This window comes from Falco biarmicus, chromosome 12 (genome assembly GCF_023638135.1).
Source record: "Falco biarmicus isolate bFalBia1 chromosome 12, bFalBia1.pri, whole genome shotgun sequence".
Classification (NCBI taxonomy): Eukaryota; Metazoa; Chordata; class Aves; order Falconiformes; family Falconidae; genus Falco; species Falco biarmicus.
In genome coordinates this window covers 23,025,382-23,042,264 of record NC_079299.1, presented here as the reverse complement: position 1 = coordinate 23,042,264, position 16,883 = coordinate 23,025,382, and the positions used below count along the sequence as shown (strand labels likewise).

The following is a 16,883-nucleotide window of genomic DNA, read 5'->3' as shown; positions in this document are numbered from 1 at the left end:
GCCTGCCCATTTAGAAGAGGAGCAGCTGTCCATTTAACTTTACTGTCCTTAACAAGATACTTGCATTAGGATGATTTTCACATTAAGCGTCTTTATAATTGAGTAGAAGAGAGGGACCTTCAGAAGGTGGTTTAGAGATGTAGTGTTGTTACCTGGAAGCCACTTTCTCTTCCCCTCCGTTCACAGCACAGGGAACCTGAGGCAGCTCAGTTCTGAGTAGGCCCCTTAGTTGTCCAGTGTTACCTGGGTTGAATTCAGGCTGAAGGACAACATCACTTAGAGGCCTGAAGCTTCATGTTGCAGCACGTAGCTTTCAAACTCATGGCTTCTGCAGCTGAATAAAACATGCTGTGTGAGGCATCTCGGTTCCTATACACAGTGCATGGAAAAAGCTGGTGGACTCACTCCAGATCCAAAGCAACTGCATGTTAAGCAGGCAACTAGTATTGCCCTCAGTGCCCCTTATGTGGGAGTGGGCTGCTGATGCATTTTAAGCAGGCTGTGAGGATGCAGTTCGTGCCATAACCTTTTCTTGATTTTAAGTGCTTGAACACTTCCAAAGTGCAGGACAGGTTTCTTTTTTCTTTTAAAACACCAAGAGGTAAAAAGAGTTCCCCCATTTTTTCAGTACCCCTGTGGCTAGAGGACACTCATGCTGAACAGGGAAACAGCTTCAGTTCCTTTCTTAACTTGAAGGAGGTCAAATCTGTGCTCTAAACTGCCAGGTTAGAGGCTGGTGGATCTTTTAGCCAGGGCTGTAGAGGTAATGTAATTAATTTTTCAGAAAGGAATTAAGGTTCATTTGGTGAGATACAGTCACTGGAAATATGAGTCTACACACCCTAGCATCTCCTTAGGTCCAGTTTTTATTTCAAAGACTGCAGATTTCTTTTTTTTTTTTAATTATTTAATTATTTTTTTAATGGAACGAAGCACTGAAGCACTTCCACCAGTGTTAAGTGCTTCCTGTTTCTAGGAGTTTGGGTAGGGGGTTCTGTGTTTAATCTGGCACCAAATGCTACAGACATGTATCACTCAGGAAACTTTAAGACAGACAGTTGAGTCTGGACTTTCTAAATCCCATGTGAAAAGCATACCTATCCATCCTTTCAGGAATTGCACTTACGCTTATATTTAGCAGTTAAGAAACTGTCCAATGAGTACAGTTTTTCAGAAAATGACAGGTGTCTCTTCGAATTCCTGTGTCACTGGTTGGTTTGATTTTTTTCTGAAATGCAAGGAATGCTTCAAGACTGATTCTCAAATTGTTTCTTGTTTATATTTTTCCCTTCTTCCATGAGATGCAGGTGACAAAGTCAAAAGTGACATAAAATTGAAAGAGCTTCATTAAGAATATATTTGTAGCTGGTTTTGTTACTCCTAGTATTGTCAAGAATAACAGACATTACTAATCTTGGGTACATTTGTTAATCATTAGAGTCACAGTTGATTTTGCCTGTCTTCTAATTCTGTTTTTCCCAGATGAAATCATTGTGCAGAAGCCAGAGCTCACTAGTCCATCAATCTGTCATGCTCCTGGTGGGGAATACTTTGTAGAAGGAGAGACATGGAATATTGATTCTTGCACGCAATGTACGTGCCACAGTGGACGTGTCCTGTGTGAGACCGAAGTCTGTCCACCTCTTCTTTGTCAAAACCCCACCCGCACACAGGACTCCTGCTGTCCACAGTGCCCAGGTATATACTGACAACCAGAGTCCTTTCATCACAGTCCTTTCTTGATCTGAGAACGTAAGATGTGAATATTGAATGTTTTGCTATGAGCACAGCTGGTTGTGGTGGTGCCTTTGTTCTTCAGCGGTTTGGAGTGAGAGCCTGCAGTCCTCTATTTCAACTGCAAAACTGGACCGTGTGCAAGAGATTATCTTACATGTAAAGGGGGTTGTGGCCCTGGAGTTTGAACATCTTTTAAGACAATCTAATAATGTAGGGGTTGCATGAGAATCAGAATCCTTAGTTGGAAGATCTTTGAAATATGCACTGGCTCATTTATGGAAGCATGCAGGATTAGAGAAACTTCGAAAGTATTGAAAGTAATCAAAGTGCTAGGCATATACAGACTTGTTTGTTTTCCTTTCTACATGCCTTGTTTTTTATGAACCATGTTGTTACTATCTTGTCTATTTGGGATTTGGTCTCAGAAATACTTCTGTTTGCTTTTACCTTCACCTGGTATGATCTGAGAGTGACTTGAAGGCAACTGAGTAATATCAAAGCATTCCAGCCCAGCAGGTGTGCCAGATTTTTCCTAGACTGCCTCACAGTGTCAGGAAGGGTAACAGAATTTTCTTTCCCCTGAGGAAAGAGATGCAATTATAAGTGCACGTGAATTCCTATTTTACATAGCAAATGGGGGAGTTTAGTGTACTGGAAATGTAGTCCAAACCTGTGAACAGTATATAAACTTGCTGTGAAAATACTTGTCTTCATTAAAAACAAAATCTAAAAAATTTTACTTTAGGAAAAAAAAAAGTTAGGTTTTGCCATTTCTTCTACAGGGTGTTTGTTGGGGTTTTGATTTGGTTTGGTTTTGGGTTTTTTTTCTGAGAAAATATTTTCAGTGAAAAAGCTAGTTCTCCTGGCTTCCCTTTTTCTCGTTATTAATAACAGCAACATTTGCTTAACTTCAAAACGCTGTTTGAAGGAGCTGATCTTTTCTCACTGGCTATATAAGGAGCTTGGTCTCATAACTTATGCAGTTAGATTGAGAACCTGCCCTGAGTGCCCTTATGAATCCTTTCAAATTTTTTTTCTTCTTCTCCTTTTCTTACATGTTCTCTGCACATACAGTCATATATTTCTTGATCTATAATATTTATTAAGATACAGCTTCATTGCAGAAATATGTCTCTTCCATGTGTGGGCATGAGAATTAAAGCAGGCCCATCGGCATCAAGCTGAAGCCCAATCAAGTTCCATTTGTTTCTCAACAGTTTATAATTAGCTTGTGTAAGTCCGCTAGCAAAGGTTGACAGCAGCATAATAGCTTTTCACTTTGCATCATTCAAGGATTTGAACTGACGTTGCAGAAGCTGGGATTCAAGTTTTAGATTTAAGTTTTAAATTCAGCTGCTTCTGATGGCGATTGTTTTTCACTTTGCTGTTCTTTTTTCTTTCCTTTTCTTTTTTTCTTTAAGTAAACTCAGTAAAGGTCTACATAAACTTTGTTCTTGAGCACATCATGAGATCCTTATCACATGAAGTACTGAAGAGGCATAATGCTCTGTCCTAGTTCTTCCGAAGTAGTGAGCCAAATTGTTACAATTCCGTTGTGTTCTTCAAGGGTGAACCTTCTGTAAGGAAATATGAGAGATGTGTCCTACTGTAAGTTAAATAACTTAATCTGTTTATATTTACAGATGAGCCTCTTCAGCCCTCTTCATCAAGCAATGAGAGCATGCCCAGTTATTGCAAAAATGATGAAGGAGATATTTTTCTGACAGCAGAGTCCTGGAAGCCCAATGTCTGCACTAGCTGCATTTGCATGGACGGTGTGATTAGATGCTACTCTGAGTCTTGCCCACCAGTATCCTGTGAGAGACCGGTGCTGAGAAAGGGACAGTGTTGTCCTTACTGTATTGGTGAGCAAATAAAAATAGTTGATAAATTGCTGTTCCCTTCTTGGGAATAAGAAAAAAGTTTTATTTCCAAATTGAAAAATGTTCTCCCTGTTTTGGGGAGATGCAGTTTGTGCCTCGTGATTTGTCATTTTTAGGTAGAAGTGCACAAAGATGTAAATGTAATTTGTCTACAAGCTTGAAAAGACATCATCCTGAAAATGGTTATGTAACTTACTAGGTGAAAACATTACACAAAAACTGTTTTATTTAAAAGATCTACTAGGTAACACATATGTTATGTCAAGATCTATGTGATGATATGAGGAAAACATTAATTACCATTGCATTATGAAATTTCACTGAAGGGAGAAGTGTTAATAAAGCATCCGAATTAGAATACAGGAAAAAAAACCAGGAAGTTCGCTGAAGATAGTTATAGAAGAGGCGAAATAATATATTTGAGAAAAAATTAGGGAAAACATTTTTTTAAAAAAACCCAATTTTTTAAAAATACTAAAAATGCATAAAGAATTAAGGGTCGTGCACTAGCTTTGAATTTGGAGTTGAAGTGAATGGTGGATGCTGTAGACAGTGAAAATTGCCAGGCATTTTTGAAGTTGCAGAATTTGAGATTACTGATCACTTTTTCATTGTATTTTGAATAGGAGCATTTATTCACAGATTACTTTTTTGTGAGTTCACAGTAAGTACAAAGGCTGTAGAATGGAAGCTGATAGACAAGAACTTTATAATGCACTTACTGAAATCAAGTCTTAGTAGTATTGTTGGTAAGCATTCAGAGCATATTATAACCTTCAGTTCCAAACGTAGTAGGGGGAGATACAGTAGAAAAAAATTCAGTAAAAAGGAATATAATAAAATTGACAGGCTTTAGTGTTAATTGAACATGTGAATCAACTTGCCCATCTATAAACAAAACAGTTCTTCATCAGACAGGTGCCAGAAAGGTTGTGAAGTCCTTCAGGTACGTTCCATTGATATAGCTCTTGAAATCTTTAATTCAGATTAAAGATAAAAAAATCTTTAATAATAGCTGATACAGTTTTATAGGATATGAAAGGAATTCCATCAAAGAAATGCCTGGAAAGGCTGGAAATTATCAAAATTTCATTTATGCTTGGAACCCTATTTGGATTCCTGATGAGGACGCTTTGCGGGGAAAATACCATGTTATCCTATTATTACTTTCTGATCATGGTTTGTCTACAAACTGGGGAAGATTTAAAGTTTCTTTGACAACTGTCTTTCTGCAGGCTTTTCTTCCAGTGATTGACTTTGCCAACCATAAAGATAATTTCAACCCAGAATACATTTTAACCTTAAAAAAAACCACAGTGTATGCAAATGTCGACAATCAGACCTGTAGAGTCAGAACATGAGCCTTAGTACTGTACTGGAGAATTCTTTTTGGGGTAGAGTAAGGGGTACACCACAAGGACTAGTGCCAACAACTACAACAGTAAAACCTCTAGAACTTAGTGCCTACACGTTGCATGTCAGGTTTGCAAATACATACACACAACATGTAGATACGGCTTTAATTAATTTACTTTGAATCTTGCACAATATTGCCAGTACTTAACTGTATGAGCTCTAAAAGCATGGTTTGGTTTTTTTAGTAGCAGCTATAAGAAATACAGAAGCTAGATTTTAATTAGTGCTTCAGATACAAAGACTTTCAATGATGATACTGTAAAAATGTTTTGTATCTAAATAACTGAAATTCATGGAAACAACTTTTTAATTTTTTTTTTACGAAGTACTCTTGCTTATAAGAGGAGTAAGATGATGCTCTTAATTTTTGTCTTCCTGGTTCTTACGGGTTTACTCTTCATTTATTGAGAGCTGTGAAGCACATCTTTGTACAGATTGGTCCTTGCTCCTTTCATGTCATTGTTGATAAAATGTGTAGTAGGCAAATTCTGTGGAAACAGGCCTTCTTCATTTATTGGAATTTCAAACATTCACCAGGGTTTTAGCACTGTGTTCTACTTCTTTCTAGATCCAGAGCTGGTTAATGCCTAACAAGTTAGTGTAGTTTCAAATTCTAAATTTTACAGGATGCTTTGTTGTTTGTCTGAATCCTCAAATTCAGTCCTGTGTGTTCAACATTCTTCTTTCTTGTGGAAAGAAAGATTAATTTGGAAAGATAACCTTCTACTTTAGAGAGGATAAAGGGATATCTATTTGATTAGAGACAAGATTAGTCTTCTGTGGAAAACAGAGGGAGAGAAAGCAAACAACTGTTTGTTTACCAGATGAGACTGATTTACTGGTGCAGCTAGAGGAAACTGGAGAGAAGACTGATAGAGCTGCACGCAGTCTTCTTTTTTGTGTTTCTTACTGCAAGTCTCTCTTGTTTCCACTGTCCTTAAGCACTTGGTGGTGGTGTGGTGGTGTGGACTTGGTGATCTTAAGGGTCTTTTCCAACCTAAGTGATTCTGTGATGTTGTGATCTTCATCCTGTGCTTCTGCTTGCATAGAGATGGACACCAAAACAGGAGGCACGCACAGGGCAATATTTCCCTAGCACTTAAAAGTTTCTTCTTGAGGTTCAAAGGTGCAACACTGCTATTATGATTTTACCATTGTTCATTCTTCCAAAAAACATTTACTGTTATTAAATAGTAATGTGTTCTCTAAAAACTTGCAAAAGCCTGAGCAAGTTAAAGGACTTTTCCAGCAAAACCAGCTGCTGAGTTGAAGAAGCTGTCCTGAGCAGGGCAAGGTAGCACTTCGGGGGCAAATCAGCCCCGAGTGCACAGGGGGTGCTCAGCTTTAGGGATGCATAAGAGGACCGCTGAGGCTGTGTGCCTCACCCTCTCCCCAGCCATATCTACTTTCTGACCAACACAGGGCTTCACTGGCTCTATGTGCTAACATGCACATCATCACTGGAAGAACCTACTGTGCTTTCTGCAGCTTGCAGCCACTTTTTCCTCCCGCTCTTTCTTTCCAATTTCCACCCCATATTCACTTACAAAATCTTCTACTTGGAGAATATGTTGTCACTAATTAAAAGCTGTACTGGTGGCCAAATTATTTAATACTTTTTTTTTTATTTATATTTGGGAGGTAATTCTAATATTTACATGTTTACATATGTGATCTGTGTGAATGTTAAACCAGTATTTCTCTGACAGCTTAAGAAGGTTACTTTGCGATTTCATTCCTTTACTTCATGCACATGCTTAATCTGCAAATTCATGTCATCAGCAAGTTTCATCATCATAATTTTTGCCTCTTAAATAAAAAAGGCAGCAAGAAGCTAAGATGAAAATGAGGTACTGGTTGGCTTTTGGAGGTTCTGCTGCGTAGTTTTATTTTTAATTATCTATAAAGTGCTATAGCAGCAGAAAACATCCTAGAGTAAGCAATTCATGACTGTCTTCCCAGTGAAGTAGACAGTATACTGCAGACCGTCTAAAAGGCTTGCATAGGATGCAGCATAAGAAAAAATGGTGTATCGAATGCTTAGGCAAAAAATGTCGTCTTTTAAGTGTTTTCCCAAGACCTACTTGCTTCATCAAGTGCAGGTCCCTATCACATACTGTGTCAAAATCTGTCTAAACTATCTGAAAAGTTGTTAGTTTTACAGCTCTCAATCTTTGGGAAAGGTGTTCTGGAACCTCACTTTTTTTCTGAGAGTTAAGATCACACCAATTTCCAATTTATCTAATACTAATCATGAAAAAATGTATTGAGTTTGGTTATTGCCCTTTTTCTGGAGGTTTCCATTGATGTGGTTACAGGGAATGATCAGATTGGTTTTGAATCTGTTTTATCATAATAAATAGTCTAAGCACTTCTAGTTATGTCACCTGAGTTACTTCATCCTTCTTGGCATCCTGCCTGATCTCTTCTTCAAGTATTCCAGTTCGAGTTCATCTTCTTTTAACCTTGGTATTTAAAAACGTAGGAAGTTTGGGTTTTTTTCTTTGTTAAATAGGATTTACTCGGAAACAAGGAGGAGGAGATGGCAGTCTCAGACAGTCAAACATAAATCAGTTTTTCCTAATTTTCACAGCAGTTCTGATACCATCATTTCATGTCCCAGTCATCCATCCTCCAGTCTCTTGCGTGAGGAAGATGAGGAGAAGCAGCCCAGGCTAATTATTTACTTCATAAAGAAGCAGGAATGACACTTTTTTGACACAGATTTTCTGGAAGATGTAAAGAGAGTTTTTTAATTACAGATGGGATTTCTTTGTAGCTATTGTTTCACTTTTGTGTTTGGGGAAGAAAGCAGATTTGTGGGTAATTGGCCATTACCACATGATCACACCACCATTTTCCTTCAACAGAAGATACCGTTCCAAAGAAAGTGGTCTGCCACTTCAGTGGAAAAACGTACGCAGATGAGGAACGCTGGGACATTGACAGCTGCACACACTGCTACTGCCTGCAGGGTCAGACTCTGTGCTCCACTGTCAGCTGCCCACCCCTGCCTTGTGCTGAACCCATCAACGTGGAGGGAAGCTGCTGTCCCATGTGTCCAGGTAACATGATGTGAGAACCCAGGTAACCGTAATGCTGGTTTTCCAGGACTGATAATAAGGTTTTTAATTGTTTTTTGAACATCAGTCCATGTTTGAACAGTATCAAGAAGACAACAGATGTTTAGACTTCAGGAAAATTAATATTCTTAACAGATAGGCATATTGTGCAAATATGTAAGTTTGAATTTTGCTTATTCTGAGAACTGTGAATTCAAAAATTAGTTGCTTGCCCCTGCTGTGTCCTTTCACAAGGTTACGGAAATACATTAGTGAAGTAGGAAAATGAATATTCTTACATCTCTGCAGATTCTGTCAGTGATTAACATTTCTGTCTTTTCTGAGTCTCTTCATTACTTTTCAAATATCGCATTGCTTTATTCATCATTTTAACTTGTTGTAAAAGTAATATAACATTTTTTTAGCTATAGACACAAGAGGCATAAGAATTGCAACCAGTTTTTAATGCTAGTTCTGACATACTTCAGTGGGAGTTTGCTCGTCTTACTCAATCAGCTGGTAACTGCTTCCAACAGGACAACTGGGGAGATTCAGCAGTACCCCCTCTTGCAATTCTCTTGCTTTGAGAATTACAAAAAAAGGAAGGCAAAGAAACCAGCAATGACAGTTTACAACTGAGCTGAGAAGATGTAGCCTTCCCTTGGTATTTTTGTTAATTAGTATCACAAAGGAACAAGACTGTAGTAAGGCATGTATTCTGAAATTGTATTTTCAAAAGCAGATTTGTCCACATGACTCTGTCATCCAATTCACATTAGGATGATAATGGCAGCAGGCATGTATCCCATATACAGTATGAAAAAAGTTTTAAAACAAACCCCCAGACTATTCATGGTGAAAATTCTGAAACAAATTAAAGGCTTCACAGGACAAAGAGCTGCAGATGGCTGAATATGTTTCCTGAATTAAGAGCCGCACTGGGAAGTTAAGCAGCCTGTAATTTGTGAAACATTTAACCTCCTTTCACAGAGATGTATGTACCTGAACCTACTAACATCCCCATCGAGAAGACAAATCATCGAGGAGACATTGAATTGGAAGTACCAAACTGGCCAACACCAAGTGAAAATGACATCATCCACATTCACAGAGGTAAGGTCTGATATGAACTAAGCTGACTTAGGTTTGTGTTTATTCCCCCTGTTTTAATGTGTCTAGGTTGTTCTATTGAGGTAGCATCTGTATAATGCTTTGAAAAGGTGGTTATCTGAGAGTATTCTTCAGCGCACGACTCTCACATGCATTTTGCTTTGAGTAAAGATGAGTCAGTCTATTAAATTATATTTATGCAATTTGGTCTCATTATCATTCCGTCTTCAACTTGGAAGAAACATCTGTGTTAGTGTGATGGAGTTCTGTAAAATGAAAAATGTGATAAAATGGTGAATGAGGAGTGATTCTGCAGTGTCTTTTCTGATACAAAAATTAGAAAGCAGGCTGTTGTCAGGCCACTGGAGTTGACAGACCTTCATTTGATCCATTTGACGTTCTTACATTGATAAATAAAAATGGAAGGACAGGTACCACAACTTAACACGTATCATATATAAATATCAGAGGTTTTTTTTTAAAAAAAAACATTTCAGGTATAATGGCACAGAGCTAATAAAGTTGTCTAAGGATGTAGGTGCATCTTATGTTTAAAACTGTGCTGAAACCATTATTCCAGGGTAGGAGAAACACTCTCACACAGTCTTTGTTAACCATTTCTAATTGAAGGACTACCTAAACTTGTGTTTCTGTGTGTGTATATATATATATTTATTAATTTTATTTTTTTTAATCTAAGCATGGTGTCATAGCATATTACAGTTTGGATGAAAGGATACATGAAATTTTAACTGCCTTACAAAATTGTAAGCTTACACTTTTATAATTACAGCATTTTCATTTCTCACAGGCTTTACTAGCTGGCTTGCAACTATCTTGGCTGCAGATTATAAACACACTGCCAACTGTATGGGAATGTTGTATAGGTCATTGAAAATTACCATTCTTTGCAATTATTTGCAAAACCTGGTACAGTCTAGTAGACTGCCAGCAGTCTGTTTTCACAGGCTGAGTGGTGCAAGTATTGTAATATGCTCCCAACAAACGACGGAGCGAACACATCCTAATTGTCTTCACTGGTTTTTAGAAGGGGGCGGGGAGTGGGGTGGGAGTTAGGACTTTCATCTGAAGACTTCCAGGTTTTCCTCAGCACAGAAACACAGGCTGATTTTTGTGCAAGTGGGAATTTGGTTGCGATCAGATAAGATGATGCAAATGCAACTGACCTAAGAGGTTATTGTCCAGCTGGCTTGTTATTGTGCTTTAGATTCCATCCTGTTTCCTCTTTTTGATGGCCTTTCCCCGGCTAATGTAGTCCCTGTACAAGATACTAGCTTTCAGTTGTTCTAATTTATATAAATAAAGTGACATTTCAGGAGAGAAAGTCCAAATTCATGACTGACAAGATCCATGACGGGGACTTCTATAATTACAGTCTTCTTTACGGTCAAGGCCCATGTATAATTACCAACAAACGCTCGCGTTTGCCTTGCAGACATGAGTCATCTCCAGGGCGAGTACAGAAGCAGCAGCGGACCGCACCCAAGTGAAGATGCGTCAGTTAGCTCTGTTGCCTTGGTGACAATTCCAATCACGATAGCGCTCTTACTGATCATCGTCCTTCTGCTTGTCAATCAGAAAAAGCAGTGGATTCCAGTGTCCTGCTACAAAGCGCCAACAAAGGTGCCGTGTTTATGTCTATTTCCAGGCTTTCATGTTTTGGAAAACAGGATTAACTGGAATATTGTGTAGGATGCAATTGACTTCACATCGTGTGAATGCTCTCAAATGATTTTCTCCTTATATCTTAAGCCGTTTTATACTAGCCAGTCTGTTGGTATTTATTTAGTCTCCTAAATGACTTTATTTACTACCAAAAGAAAACATTTCCTGTTCCATATAGTAATGAGTCGTCACTAGATAGAAATCAAGGTCAGCAAAACAAAAAATTCCAACTCTGTATATGTGTAGGTAAATACATGCCATTTTCTTACCTGTTGCCAAACTCTTTAAGAAACTATCTTTGCTTTTAACTTTCATCCACTTTAAAACTCTTTCTTTGAGCAATATTTTTAATGCACATTCAAATTTGTAGATCATTACATACTCAGACTCTCACTTACTGGCATTTGCCTTAAATTAAAACCCCTGTTCTACATTTACAAGCAAGTAATTACAGGTCTACCAAGTGCCACGTCAACACGGGCATCTCGGCAATAACAGACTGCTCTGCAAGGAGGTAACACTTAGCAAATACTAGATAAAAGGTAGAGGATTTCGTAATTGAGGAGGTAATACATAAACCACCCCAGAAAGGAATAGAGAAGGTTCCCATAGGACACCCCATATCAGGACTATCTATAACAGCTGAGATCTGTCTCATTCTCGTGGTGGAAATACAACCAGGATCAAAACATTCTTGAAAGTGATTTGCAATGAAGAGCTTGTTAAAAGTCTCAGAAACAAGCTGCTGCACATCTGAGGCAACAAAGTTAAACCCTTGTGTGGCACTAGATTAACAGAGGATGGTTTAACCAGTCCATCTGGGATATGGAAATTCCAGAGCTCCATCCAGAAGATGAAAAATGGTGATTCAGGAGAGAGTGCTGGTCTGTTACTGTGCCTGGCATAAGCTTTTACCAAGTTTAGCGAAAGCCCAGACTCTTTCATTGCTGATTTGATTTTTGTTTTTTACTCATGGACTTGAACCACAAGCACTTTTTAAACTGTGTGGAATACAAAACAATTTTTAATGTACTCAATATTCCCTTTATGTTTTAACAGCCTTCTTGCCTAAACAATCAACTGGTATACGTGGACTGCAAGAAAGGTACCATGGTCCAGGTGGACAGTTCTCAGAGGATGCTAAGAATTGCAGACCCAGATTCAAGATACAGTGGATTTTACAGCATGCAGAAACAGAACAACCTACAGGCAGATAATTTCTATCAAACAGTTTGAAGAATTGCACCCTTACCAAGGATTTAAGAAAGAAAGAGAGAGTGAGAGAGAGAGAGAGAGAGTGAGAGAGAGAGACCTAAGTCTGCTATTAAAATAAAACTAGAATTGTGCACTTGCTTAGTGGATTGTATTGGATTTGTGACTACATGTACAGCTCTAAGACCTTACTGGGATGAGCTCTGACTCCTGCAATGTGCCAGAAAAAGCATTCCCACTTTTCCTTGAGATAACTGACCAAGTGTTTCCTTAGAACCAAAGTTTTAAAACTTGTTAAGACGTATTTGCTTGTAACATAGCTGTAGAGATGTTTTGGGAGGGGGAATCAGGGGTTAGGGGTAGGCAATGAGGTAAAAGGAAATTTCAGAGAAGAAAAGCTGGTCATGCTTGGCTGGACAAGAAAATTAATAAAAGAATAGTGCCGAGCAGCAGGATAGTGTTTTTTCTTGTTGCTCTGAAATCGCATCTGTTGCAGCAAAGCCTAACCCCAGGTGAAAAAATATGAAAAGGTCTGATTTTTTTTTTCCCCCCAGCTGTTGCTACAGTAATATACTCCTAGAACAGAATTTGTCACATCACAGGTGTGGTGGTGTAGCTGCAAATATTTTTCTATATGATGAGAAGCTGCAGTAGTTAATGAAATAGCAAGGAAAAGGTTATAGCAGAAAATAAAGGGTGGGTTTATTAAGGATGTATAAAATTATACCTTGTGCTGCTTTTTGTTTTTATTTTTGTTTTCTTCAAAGCTGATTGGCTAGATTAGCCAGACTTCGGCAGAGTTAGCAAATGACTGAGGCCTGAATAATTCCTGATATGAGCACTGGATCTTTTGACAGCAGTATTGAAGGAAGGAAGGAAAAGTCAAGAACACCATGCAGTTCCAGGGGCTTTTGTTTGTTTGTTTTGTCTGTTGTGGTTTTGTTTTGTTACTTTGTATCAATCTCTGGTTGTTCATACAGGAGAAGGAAAAATATTTTTGTTGGACAAAGCTCTTGCTTACAAGAGAGTAAAAAAAGAGACTGTTTTAAGGTTGTTGTTTTTTTCCTGTTGATGTTCTTATTTACTGGTATGCAGATTTAGAAACTACTTCCATGCTAGGAAGCTGCTTAATTTTAATTGTATATTACTCAAGCACCTTTTTTGAAGCTCAGAAAAAAAAAGGAGAACATGCTTCTTTAAACTTTAGCATTATAGGAATATTTATGTAAATATAATTATGCTAAAAACAACAAAAAGTATTTGTATGTTTGTGTATATATATGTATATACAAATGCATGTAGGTATACATATGTATATATACATGCATGTGTATATACACTATACGTATATATACTGTATATATAAAATACTATGTATACAGTATATATTTTTTCTATTTTTTTTCTTGTTGAATGTATTTTTATCTGAGAGAGATTTTACCCAGAGCAGAAACAGATAAACAGGCATTCCATATCAATGCTTAATCGCTTGTGAGTTTAGGAAAGACAAGAAAAGAGCATCTCATTCTACCTACAGTTTGATTTGATTTGAAAGTGTTTGTGTGCGCGCGCGTGTGTGTGTGTGTGTGCACTCTTGTGTTTGCGTGTGTACAGTACGTGCACGATTATAGCAGTAAGCGTTGCTCTTGCTACTTGCTACATTTCAGGGTGTTTCTTATTTTTCTTTTCCTGCTTAGCCTTAAAAAGGCTTTTTAATGAATGCATTGGCTAGAGACACTGATGACAATATACATGCAGCACTAATCAGCTCCACAGAATATCACCATCAGCTCCTGGATTTTCTTTTTTTTTTCTTACTTTCTTTTTTTTTTTTTTTTTCAAACAATTGTTTGAAACAACTACTGGAATATTGTCCACATTAAGCTGGAAGTTTGTTGTAGCTTGCCTCATTTATAACTCTGACTGTATAATACAATGTTAACTTTCCAAACAGGTCTTGGCACTTTTATACTAATTACCCATTTGTGCATTGCCTTTTTTCTTTTACAAATGCTTGTCATAAGAGACACAGATACCCAGTATGCTTAATGTGAAAAGAAAATGTATTTTTTGTAAAGGAACTCTCAAGTATTGTTGTAAATACTTGGTCAGAGGTTGCTGAACTTTAAAACTGAAAAAAAAACCTAATTTATTATTATAATGACCTAATTTATTAATCTGAAGATTAACAATTTTTTTGTTTTAGACTATCAAAAAGGTGTTCTAGCTGTTTGCATCAAAGAAAAAAATAGGTGTATCAATAAGGGTCAACATTTTTTCTGCTTATATAACTTCAGTTTCCAACCACCAGTAAGAAAAAATGTAGTCTCCCCAGTGTTTTGTACTCAATCTGATATTGAAACAGAGATGTTTCTGTCCAGTTACTACAAAGATTTTGTCAAGACAAAACATCCATTCCTTGCATAAGAGTAAGCAGTCTTTATCCAGAAATTGTAAATGCTTGCTTTTGTTTTACAATCAAGGCCATATTCTGAAAATATTAGCAGGATATAGGACATGGTGTAAAATGTTTTTTATTATTATTATTTTATTATTATTATTTTAAAGATATGATTTATCCTATGTGCTGTATCCATTACACTCTTTTACTTTGGTTCCTGTTGTGCTCTTGTAAGAGAAATGCAGATATAATTTTCTGAAAAATAGATGCATATGTGGCACTCGAAGTGCACTGCGGTTCAGCAGATTGCTTGTTTACTTTTTTAACTGTAAGGCGGTTTCTTGTAATTTGGCTCTTGGCAGCACAATAAAAAAATTTTAAACCTATCTGCCTATTTTCTTAAGTGTTTGTATTTATTACTTCTATACACTGGTCCTTGAGACATTGGTTCATAGCTTGATATTACGGTGAGTTTTTTTCCCCTGGGAGTAGGAATTCACATTACTGTTCTGCTGACCTTAGATCAGAACAGTGGGTCAAGAACAGCTTGCAGTTACAGAAAGTTCTGAGTTTTATACTAAAGAATTTTCACGTTAGAGGGATTTGTGGAATTCCAGATAAGCTTTGGCATTCAGCAAAGATCAATCTCTTAAATGCAAAGTTAGGCCTTTGTCCTGCTATTTAGTCCACCTGGTCTAGTTGTACTGGACAGAAAGCCATAATCATTCATACAGGTCTCCAGCGTGAGGTCCTGTAGAAAGTGTGTGGAATTGGACTTCCTGAGCCGCAGATTATTTTTTACCTGTTAGCCTATAATGTTTTATCTTCTAGTAATTTGTAAGTTAATGGACTTGATATAAAGTTCTGGTATGTCACTTCTGAGGCAAGGAGTTTTTCAGCTTATCCACTTGCTCTGTGAAAAACTGCCTCCTTTTCTTTCTCTGAACGTACCCCCTTGATGGTTTAATTTGATATCCCCGACTTTCTGCATTCAAAGCAGCAGTGGATCAGTACCTGTATGGCACCCATTAATTTAGAGACCTGTATCTTTCCTCCATTTTTTTTGTGCTGAAAGCCCAAGATACGATTCTTCGGGAGCTGTGCCATACCTTCTGGCCAACCTTGCCATTCCTTGTACTTCCCGTCCTATTACATCGCTTTGAAATCAAGGGTAAAGGGATTGAAAGTGTCCACGTTGCTCAAGCACCATACACCCTGGCTCTAGCATCGTATTTACTGTTTGGGATTGCTACTGAGTCAGCGCTCTTGGAGAGGTAGCTGCAATAATCCAAAATGCCCAAGTAGTAACAGTTACCACAAAGCCCATAACTGACTTTGGCTAGGACAGACTGGTATTTCTGTGCCTCCCTTTACGTTTATATATGCTGCCTTTCCTGTAATTGCCTCTCACTTGCTAGCTACCTGTTCCAGCATTTTTGGTTCTTCCCAAGATTATGGCTATGGAAGACTATGTCTTCTAGAACAGAATCTGCAAATTCTGCCTGCAAACATCTTGGTTTCCATCCGAACGGAATGGAAACCATCGCTGCGCTAATGTACAAACCAACAGCGCATCCGCATTTGAACACGCAAACTACTCCTGGCCGCTGCTGCACTACTGCCAGGGTCAGAAACCGTCGTGCTTGGAGAGCTGTTGTATACAGTGGTGTCAGCCTGAAAAAGCTGTAGACAAGCAGGATAGGACAAAAGTCTTTGAATTACCCCAGTGGCACAGAGATGCTTAACTGGGAGTTAATTTTCCATTTGCCCTGTCTCTTTCCAAACACCAAGGAGGAAGCATGAAAAGAAACTTAAAAGGAGGCTCACTCAACTGAAGTTAAGCAGAGACATTTCCTGCTATGTACTGTGGGAGATGGCGAAGTTTACCGTGGCTCAGAAAAGTGCTATATAAAAAAACCCTCGTTGTAAGATATTGCACATAAGGACACAAAATGGAGCCAGCAAAGGATGGGCGCGGAGTGGCTGTGCTGGCGCCAACCGAGCGTCTCCAAAACTTGGTGTCATGTGCGTGAGGTGGCTGAACGGAGGGGAAAACCACAGCCCCAACGCCACCTGCCCCCAGGCTGCCCGGTTACCCTGAAGTTACGGCAAGCACTGCTCCATGCCCGGCCCTGCCCCGGGGAGCCGCCTCAGGCCCGGGCCCCGTGAGGCTGCCCGCAGCGGCGCTCGCTGGCACCGCCAGGCCCGGCTGCCGCCTCGCCCTGCCAGGGGCCGGCCCCGGCTGCCCGCCCCCCTGCCCGCCCCGCGGGAGGCCGGGGCCAGCCCCCCCGAGCTCGCCTGGCCGCCGCCGCCGCCCGGCCCCCCGGGCCGCCTCCCGCCGCCTGCGCACGCCGCGCCCCGCCCGCTGCGGCCGTG

General features: G+C 39.0%; 1 protein-coding gene across 2 annotated transcripts in view; it reads left to right on the top strand.

The window, feature by feature from the left end:
• Nucleotides 1-14,893, top strand: part of CRIM1 (cysteine rich transmembrane BMP regulator 1) — a 188,149-nt gene extending 173,256 nt beyond the window's left edge. For both annotated transcript variants that reach the window (XM_056357301.1, XM_056357302.1), the window contains 6 exons: nucleotides 1,483-1,698; nucleotides 3,381-3,602; nucleotides 7,907-8,101; nucleotides 9,089-9,211; nucleotides 10,665-10,852; nucleotides 11,954-14,893. In XM_056357301.1, the coding sequence (XP_056213276.1) occupies nucleotides 1,483-1,698; nucleotides 3,381-3,602; nucleotides 7,907-8,101; nucleotides 9,089-9,211; nucleotides 10,665-10,852; nucleotides 11,954-12,130 (1,121 nt within the window). In that variant the 3' untranslated portion in view covers nucleotides 12,131-14,893. The remainder of the gene's footprint in view (nucleotides 1-1,482; nucleotides 1,699-3,380; nucleotides 3,603-7,906; nucleotides 8,102-9,088; nucleotides 9,212-10,664; nucleotides 10,853-11,953) is intronic.
• The last annotated feature ends 1,990 nt before the right edge of the window (nucleotides 14,894-16,883 follow it).